The 9973-nt window shown below is 45.5% G+C and overlaps 1 protein-coding gene across 1 annotated transcript in view; it reads left to right on the top strand.

The window, feature by feature from the left end:
• Positions 1-356: 356 nt before the first annotated feature.
• LOC117590857 (homeobox protein abdominal-A) overlaps positions 357-9973 on the top strand; it is a 15129-nt gene continuing 5512 nt past the window's right edge. Inside the window, exons 1-2 of the mRNA XM_034283861.1 lie at positions 357-1315; positions 5997-6078. Of these exons, the coding sequence (XP_034139752.1) occupies positions 6024-6078 (55 nt within the window). The 5' untranslated portion in view covers positions 357-1315; positions 5997-6023. The remainder of the gene's footprint in view (positions 1316-5996; positions 6079-9973) is intronic.

Genomic DNA, 9973 nt, shown 5'->3' with positions numbered 1-9973 from the left:
CCAGAATAATGACTAAATGTTTTTCCAGCCACAAGACAGTACAGGAGCAGGAGATGTCTTCCTGCTCTGCTCTGCTACTAATCACAGCCCAAACTCTTGCCTTAACTTGCCCTGACGAAAGTAATTACGTTAGTATGCATTTTAAATTATAACGGAAATGCTGATGAAGATGTTTAAACATCGGCTTGCATTTGGCAATCTCTGAATGCTGTTCCCAGTATTTCGGATCTGAGATGGAGGGACGAGGCGAGCGCGGAGGATTGCGCAGAATCAGCATCCACAGGCTGTCTGTGTCCGTGCCGTTTGGGTGTCCTCTGTGCCGAGTCTTTGGGCTCGCATCAGTTGCGCGCTGGGGGCTCCACGGAACGGTTCATCACTCGGAAAATGCGGTTTAACTTCGAGTTTTTGTTCTAGCACAGAGTAGTGCCACGACCACGGCCACGAGCACATCCATAGCCATAGCCATAGCCATAGCCAGAGCCAGAGCCACCTTCAGGTGTTTGGCGCCAAGCTGCCCATTTCGTTTTGTGGCAGAGAGACAAATTGTTTATCTTGTGTCAAGTGCTGGGGTAGACATTTCCACATCCGCACCCACACGCTCGGAGGGAGCGCAACCCATTCCAGTTCTGCCCAGGAGCCAGCCAGGCAGTCAGTCAGTCAGGCAGTGAAAGTTTGTGTCGCCATCTCTCTGTTGGCTGGCTGTTGTGGGTGCCGTCTGTGGAGTACTTAACAAAAAACAGTAAACCTGCTCCTGCTCCCGCTTCTACTCCGGATCGTTGTGGTGCCATCGCTGTTGCCGCTGTTGCCACTGCTCCACGCGTGCGGTTGGGAGAGTCGAAATCGGATGACATTATCTTTCAGTGGGCTGCGGGCCGCAGGACTTTTGTGGTGGATCCCCGTGGGGATGGTGTTGGTGGTTGCGCTGCCTCAGCCACAGCGACAGCAGAGACTGTCTCTGCCACTGCCTCTGCAGCATTGTTTTTGTTTGCGAGACCAAAATTAAAAGCGAAACGAGTCCTCGCACCTTAGGCATGCATCTTTAATCAGCACCGATGAATTTCCATTCCACTCCGTGCCACCGTGGATATCCGTGCGAAATGGTTACGGCGTATGAATAAGCAATGAAATAAGCGCTCCCAGGCATTTGTCATTTGGCAAAGTGAAATTTGAAGTGACTGTGAAAATTAAGACAAATGCGTGCTCCTCCTCCTCCCCAGGATTACTTTGCCCATTAAACCAAACTCAGACGAGAATCTAGCCCGCAGGCGATCCCACGAAGCTCGCTCGAATCCCAGCTAAATTTGGACTTAACTAGGTAAATATTGAATTTCTGATATATATACGTAGAGCCAGAACCAGACCAGCGGAGTGGGAACACACACTGTTTCACACCTGTTACAACTTAATTACGGCTCAGAAGAACTAAATGAATTATTCACCCGGAATGTGCGAGTGGGGGGGGGGGGAGTATTTACCAAGGCACAAGCAGTGGCACAACTGCGAGTGCGAGTATGTAGAGACAGTCAGCCAGCAGGCAAAATATGTCCAAACTCTCGGACCAACTGGCTAATTCCCTCATGGCCATGGATGAGTGAGAAGTAAGGAAGGTGGGTGGGTGGGTGTTTGTCGGGGGACTGGTCATCTAAACAAGAATGAATGAATGTAATTGCTTTTGATTTATCTCACTCACACAGCGGAAATAGAGTGGAAAGCCATTTATTCGGTGATTTCCGCCAAGACCTAACCAAATAAAACTTATTTAGATAAATTATTACCCAGATGATTATTGATGAAGACTAATTTGTTATGTCGGTGCGATGAGTGGGGATGGGGAGGAATGCAAGTGGAAGTGGAAACCGTTCTAATGACCCAGAAGCCATCCCTGAATTTGAACCTGAACCTCAGCGTCAACCTCAACCTTTTCTGCCCCCCAAAACAGTTAGGAGTGAGGAATTTCAAATCATAAATTTATTTATGAACGAAGAATGCCTGCGAGAAAGACCCTTTGGCACCGACTGACTGCCTTTTTGTTTGTGTGTTTTTTGCTACGACTTATTTGGGAATAAAGGGAAAAGTTTTACTTTTTGTGGGTGAATTATACATTTGTATGCAGGAACAGGAGCATTTGGTTTCTTTGTGCAGCACACGTTAGCATCGTTGTGTTTGTTTGCTAGAAAAGGCGCTTAAAAACGACAAAGGCAGTGAGTCCAGTCGGTTAGACCGCATATGAATGTTTGTAGCAGCGGGCATGATGATCATATTTCTCGAAGGATAACGAGCGAGCCAAGAACATAACTCTAACATATACCCCATCCACCTCTTGCTTTTGCAAATGCATCCCCGCCTGTGGTCCAATCACTCGCTCTGTGTTTCGGGTTAGGGGAGAAAGCATTGAAATAAAATGAAATGAACTTTATTTTATCAGGTGATATTCTTTGGTTCGTTATCTAAATATTAAATTCGTGAGCAAAACTCATAAATACAAGCGACAGTTCACTGCCGAAACGAATAATTATGAAATAAATTTCAAATTTAATCTGCTGCGTCACCAGCTCATAATTCAGGTGATTGCCTAAGCATGAATAAATAAAATGTAGTCAGCTTTAGGCAAAAGTTTAGTCCTCACATCTAGCAAAAATACTTTGCGTTAAGTAAACATTCCGCCACTTGATTAAATATATTAGATAAAGTTATTCGAGGCTCTCGAATTCCGCATCCTATCTTTCTACTTTCCTTTTGGTTTATCTTAGCTCTCTCTCTCTCTCTCTCGCTTTTCCCACTCTTTCATTTATAAATACATTTTTTATACTCCTTTATAAACTCGTTAAAAATGTTTTCTCCATTATTTTTTCAAATTAATTGGCCAACGTTTGTGAAACAATTTCCGGTCAGGAATTTCACTTGGACTTAGGAGGCAAGCTCGTGGAGGCGGGTTGAATGGTGCATATTGGTTATTGAGTCTGCTCCTATTTCTGCTGGCTCTGGGCACATCAAAAGCATTTTCAATATTTCAATTGTATATACGTATTCCTTATTGAACAGTTGTTTAAATAAATTCACAGCAAATAAACAGAGCAAAGAGCAAATCTAGGAATCATTGGAGAGTCTGTACTCTAGTGCTAGCCTCTGGCTCTGGCTCTGACTCTGGCTCTGCCACTGCCAGTACCACTGCCTATGCCTCTGCCCATGCCTCTTTGCTGTTCCGAATGTGGCATGCATCGGGTGGTCGAAATTTATGGAATTTTAAATGTTGACACAATGCCCAAATAATTTAAATGTTGTGCGAATCTGCTGAAATATGTTATACATTCATTTGCATGCAGATCAGAGGGTAGGTGTAGCTGTGTGAGATGCTGGGTGAGCCCTTCAGCTTTTAGATGGATTTGACACGTAGCTGGGAAAATGCAGATACAAAATTCAAGTGGGCCCATTTAACAGGCTGCGCTGCTCATCCCAGCATCTCGTCTGCAGGTGTGGAGTGGAGAGTGCAAAATATAGAGTTTCCGTTCACACATGCTGGTCCGTTTTTACATAGCGTATTTACATACAAATGTACATATGAATGTATGCATGTATCTGTATCTGTGTGCTTGTGTGTAGGTATTTGCATTTTCATGCGAGTTTTTTATTTCGTTTGGATTTCTGATGTTGCTGCTGTTGCCGTCGACTGTGACTGCAATATTCGCCTGAATAAATTTAATCAGGTGAGCGTGGCTCTGCATACCAAAAGACAGGGAGAGCATGTGCCTTATAGGACTTTAAATCAAATGCTACTTGCCATAAATAGAATATTGGAAACATTACTCGTACCTATTATACGGTCTGCAATTTATAGCGGACAATAGGCGAGAGAAGCCGGATAATGCCACTAGATAATGCCGTTAATTTGGATTACAATTTGTTGTCATTCATGAAATGATGCCACCCAATCACGGCCATCGCCCGAGTCCCCATCATTGTACTAAAATATCTTTATCCCTTTATAATGTCTGTCCCAGTTTTCAAAATGTCCCCGGGTTTATTTCCCCACTCTTCGTGACCGTGCCCTTTCCCATCGCTGTCGCCCGACTCGGTCGTCGGCTGCTTCATGTTCGTTCATGTCTTCTTTATCTAAATCATCCAACTGTGTAAATATTTGCCTCGCTTCCTGCATTCCATCCTCGTTATCCTTAAATCGTGCGTGCGAAGCTGTACAAAGGCATCGCCCAAGCGGTAGCAAAGCTGAGGTACTGAGAAAGACAGAGAGAGAAAGTGGGAGCACTATGCGAGATGAGCGAGTGCAGGGATGCGAAGACGTCGCGACGGATGGGAGAGTGGGTCTGGAATGAATAAAGTAAACCAACCCAACCAAGCGACCCACCGATCCACCGGCCGACCGACCTACTCTACTCTACAGTGGGTTAAATTTTGCATAAGAAAGGCAAGGCGGCCGCGACTTACATTGCACAGTGGGTCTGGATACAATTACTATTTAATGTTCTTGAAATGTAATAGCTTCTAAGTACATATTTATTTGAAAATTTCCTTTGTGCTTTTTAACGGCGTATCGTAAAATATATAATCCGACAACTGGCATCCGTCCCACTGTACGTAATTCCAACGGTAAACAATAATCGTAGCATTAATCTGAAACTGCGCACAAATCCGTCAAACTCAGCAGCGACAATGTAGGGGAGTGGTACGAAACGACAGAAGCAGCAGAAAGAGGATGAAAAAGAAGCAACCAAAGCAAAAGCAAAAGTAAAAGCAAAAACAAACATTGGCGCAGATTTGGAGGCGCTTGAGTCGTCATTAATTTTAAGAACTTTTGCCCCTTTCGGCAGTAAGTCTCACCCCCGTGCAGTGCCCTCCTGATGCTTGCAGTTCTCAAGCTTTCATCAATTTTCCAGGTAGTTCCTCCAGCCCACCGAGGTTGCCAAACAAATATTTCAAATCATCCTAAAGGTAATTAAGCAGCATGACTGAGAATTTTATGGCACTGAAAATTATAATTTTATGTTTTATGGATTAACAATTTAGATTCTCGATTGGAGGAGCAGGAGCAGCAGGTACGATGGAGATGGAGATTGGGGATTTATGGTCTAGGGTTGATGGTCCCTGACATTTAATGGGGCATGCTGGCCAATTATATTTGAGCACAAAGCATTGAGGTCACCACTTACGCCTCGACAGCCAAACAAGTCGTTGCTTTGGGCGGATTGGGGCGTGTGTGGTTGCGTGTGAATGATATGAGGGGCCAGATGAGTTTGTTTTGAATAGAATTTGACGCAATATTTGCCGACTGCCGACTGCCGACGGCCGCTTGAAATGAAAACCAATACTTCACAATCGAAATGGGGCAGATGTTAGGTTTCGATGAATGGCAGAGGAGTGTCAGAGACCAAGTCAGAGAGAGCCATATACTCGTAGATAAAACTCAATCTGCCCTGAATACACAAAGCTCTGGGATCACCGAAGGCAGCAATCAATATTCATAAAGATTCGGGCAAGCGCTCCCTCCTCCACCTCCACTGGGTTAGAAGGGCGAAACTTTCGATTGTCTGCTGGGGATATGCATGGAAGTTCGGAGCAACTTTGCTCGGGCTTATTTCATTAGGGAACTTATCCACAGATTTGAGGCAAAATTCTTTTTTCCACCTCAGTCCGTCCGTCCGCCCCCTCACTTTGGTAAGTATTTACAGTGTTGGAGGGTTTTTGTCAGCTGCATTATGATAAAAATTTTACAAACTTTTCCTTAAGCTTTTTACACGAGCTTACCGCAAGATGTTGGCTGGATAACTGGGGAGAGGCTGGGATTGGGGTCTGTGGGACACGGGACAAGTGAAGGGGCGCCCTCAGAAGCCGAGAGGCTAAAAGGTAGGGCAATGGGCATGGGAGGCCTGAGCCGGTTGGGGGTTGGGGATGGCTTAGCTGAAAACTTGAAAGCACGAATCCCTTTTGGCCTCAAACTATTATTACATGCTCATATAGATTATTCACATTCTTTCACTTTGCAGTCTCTGCCGCAACAAAAGCAACAAAAGATGGAGGCTAAAGCTGGCTTAAGTTCGCAGGAGGAAAGGTCTCTGAAAGGTTCAGGTATGTGGCTTATATAATTGCTGAGAATTGCCAAGAAGTTGTCAACGTTGACAACATTAACTGAGTCACATATAACAGACACACATGCATACTTACAATGCGGGGCAGAATTTTAGGACCGTTGAAGTATGGATTCATCGACTAAATCCCTCTTCATTCTAGTCCCATCCGTACACGTGAAAGTTTAGTGAATGAATCAAGGCCGTCTTTCTTTTAAATCTATCAACTATCGTTTGCAGTGACTGCTTTGGGGATTATCCTTTCGAACTGTCCTTGCAGAACGCTCTGGCACGGTGCTTAGTATATCCTGGGACAGTTTTCAGTCATATCGAATCCCGTGCAGAGTACAAAGGAACGTCAGAAAGAGCACAAAGTAAGCCGAGGAGAAGTCACCACCGTTATGTTGCTGCCCCCCCCCGTTCCTGTCCTGTACTGTCGCCTTTCTATGTGCTTTGAGGGCATTTAGAATATTCCACTCCCTCTCCCCCGTCAGTCTCGCTTTCCCTCCTGGCTGCTCCATTTGTGTGGTGGGCTGTGGGTTGGGGTGTGCTGGGGACTTATTTTTTCTATTCCACCTTTTCGACTTTCGACTTGTTTACGCAAAAGTTAAGGAAGGACATAAAAGCGAGCGGGCATCCTGGCTGGCATCCCGGCATCCATCGTAAAAACTGTCGTCACACTGGCTGATACCGATAGCGAAAAGCACACACACTCGTACACCAAGTGGTTTAGGGGGAGAGACTTGAGGTGGGGATAAATTTAATCATAAACACACAGAAGTCGATTACGTCATGTGCGAAAACAACAAAACAAAACTATGTATTGTGTAGTGGGTATGTGTCCTTTTTTGCCTTTCATTTGAACTTAAAATTCAATTCAACTCAACACAAACTCGAATCAGCTTAAATTTAAAGGGAATCAAAATAAAAAGGGCATGCGTGTTGCCAACACAGATATGTAGTGGTATCCATCAAAGGAACAGCAACAGCAACAGCAAGAGCACACCCTCTCGCCCTTAAATCTAATCCACGCAATACTGGAAATTTAAACAGAGAGAAAAAGAAGAGAAATAACATTGGATTACAGATTGTCGGCAGGGCGAGAGATGGCACAGAGAACAGCGGAAGAGTGGCGAACGGAGCGGGGAAATGTGCATAAAAAAGGGGATACAATAAACGAGACGAGGAAGATGGAGCGCCCCATTTGACATTTAAGCTTCTGGGCAGAGGACGAAGATGAGGATTGGATTCTTTTCTTGTTTCTTCAGCTTTTTTTTATGATTATTTTTACTTTTGTTTCGGCTAACGAGACGCATTCCGGGGTAATCCGGCCCTGGGGAAATGTTAAACCAAAGAGAGTGAGAAGACATCATCGTTGTCCCTGTCGAAAATCGCTTAAATGGACTATCAATGGTTTTGGCCCCCAGGCCCCATAAGGCGACTGTCCTGTAATGTCCTGTCCAGCATTGTCCTGTCCGAAAGCCGAGAAATTGCCAAAGACATTAACACGGACAAAATGTTGATTAAACTGGCATGCCCTCTGGGGCATATCGATGGGAAACTTTGAAATTGAATAATTTGTCGGTTGTATTCGAATATTCGATGGATGCTCGGCACAATCTACCGGCAAATTCCCCTCGTGACCTTTGCCGGACAGGTGCAGACTGGAAGTTCAAGTCGTAAAAGGATTGTAAATCATTGCCGAAGACAACGTCATCGCTCTGAAGAGGGTTCCAGCTCCGATGGGGTGTCGGCACAAGTGCCTGCCCCCAAGGCAGAGCGACAAAGCAACAGTCAGAGGGCGAACGGCGCAGACAGTCAGAGACGGACAGAGCCTTTCCGCTGTTCCGGATGAGCAAATGACCTGGAAAAGCCAAACGAAGGCAGCACACAAAAGGAATGTGGAAAATATGGCAAACAGAAGCGGACATACCCAACAGAAAGCAAGAACACACTGCGGAAAAAACCTTGACAGCCAGCATTAGGTTTCAATATTCCACTTGTTATACTTCATTTTATGTACTCGTAACATATAAGAGGGAAAAACAATTCCTTTGAACTAATGAAAGGATTTGGTTACCCGCATTTCCATTCCATTCATTACTGGCTATTTCCATGGCTGCCTTGCAATTAAAATAACATCAGAAATGGCAGAGCACTCGCAGGTGTTGCTTTTTTTTGTTCGCAGTGCAGCCAGCTACAACAAGAGGTGGCAACAAAAACTGGCAGCGGAAACAATTGCAATGACAGAGCAAATGTTTAGCATCTGCCTCGGGCTTGGAGTGTGGCGGTAGCGAGGGGGCAGGGAGTACTAGGAAGTACTAGTAGCAGTTGCTAAGGTCTGTTGTGGCTGTGGCAAGTTGATATTTAAATCTGATTTACACCATCAGGTGCTTGTCGGTATGGCTGCGCACACCCCTCAGCGTTTGAATCGTTGCCAGGAGCGGCGCCAGTCTCCACGTTCCAGTATCCCCGTGCTGCAATCTGATAAGTGCAGAGCTAGAGGCGGGGTGCGGCAGGAGGTGGAGGCCCTCAGGTCCAGGTGGACCTGAAATGCATACCTAATTACGTTAATGGGCGTCCGGGCCATAAATTAGTGGAGATTAGGCTGTGCCAGCCAAAATCGCAGGCTGCCTACTTGCTGGTGTTTGTGCCATGGGATCCCGAACCAGCAATGGAAAATGGAAAATTGTGAATGGAGAATGGAGAACAGGGAGAAAGGAAATTGGAAAAGTGTAAAGGCATCGGAAAGTGTGCTCGATGCGGGCGGCTAAAATAATTATGGCCATGGCCGTAAGCGAAATGTAATTATTATTATTGTTATTGGTTTTGCCGTTTCTCCTGGCAGGAGGTAAAGCAACGGTTAAGGACACCACAGGACAGGTAAATCAATACATTTCCATACTCAATGGCTAAGAGAACAATTTAAAACGCTTTTGCGGCTGGCCAGCTGCAGTCATTATGCAATTATCCCCCATCCAGCCCATCCATTCCCATCCACATCAGGCCCACACACGGCATCGATCCCAGCCGAATCGCGATAATTACGAAAATATCGTTTGATTAAAGCACACATAAGCCTACGTGCATGTACCCGGTAGTACATGCAATCGAAATGAAGTGAGAACTTATTGGAACTGGCTTTAATTGATGGTGAAATGCATTTAATTGCGTATGCACAGAGGGGGAGCACACAGAGAAAGTTTTCTCGACTTTTCACGCTGTTCCAGTACCAGTGCCATATATATAATAAATTGCCAAATGAAATGGAAATTAATCTAATTTCCGGCCAAACAGGGCACCAGAAACAGAACACGGAAAACCTTTCATGAAGGATAACTCGGTGGAATGTAATTAATCAAGCGGAAGGAACGCAAGCAATGATCCCCAGGGGGAAGAGCTGGAGTGGGCAATGGTAGTTATGTGGTTCCCATAAATATTTTGATACTCCTCGCTGCCTCTGCTGCTGCCAAGCAATCAACACAGAAATGCACTTGCCACTGCCACTGCCACTGCAGCTGCCCCCACCTGGCCCTGGCTGTTGGTGCCCCATCAAAGTGCACTCTGCTGACAACTGCCAGCTACTTATGCATGTTCCTGCCACTGACAAGGCAGCAACGACGACAGCAGGGGTTGAGGCTGTAAGGGTTCGGAATCGGAGAGGATGGGGCAGGAGACATGCAAATGTTGCATTTCATGCAAAAGGCAACGACAAAAGGTGTTAAGAAAGCCATTTCGCCTGCTAATGAGTGACGATGTCTCTGTCTGAACGTGTCCCCGTGTATCTGTGTATCTGTGTATCTCTCACACTCTCGCCCTGTTTTTGTGGGTGTGTCTTCGTGAGTCCTTGCCGCCTGCCAAGACTTGCGCCTGAGCTGAAGAGCAAACAAAAATGT

The sequence above is a fragment of the Drosophila guanche genome, unplaced genomic scaffold, assembly GCF_900245975.1.
Source record: "Drosophila guanche unplaced genomic scaffold, DGUA_6, whole genome shotgun sequence".
Classification (NCBI taxonomy): Eukaryota; Metazoa; Arthropoda; class Insecta; order Diptera; family Drosophilidae; genus Drosophila; species Drosophila guanche.
The sequence above is the reverse complement of the archived record's forward strand: the minus strand, read 5'-3'. Positions and strand labels throughout refer to the sequence as shown.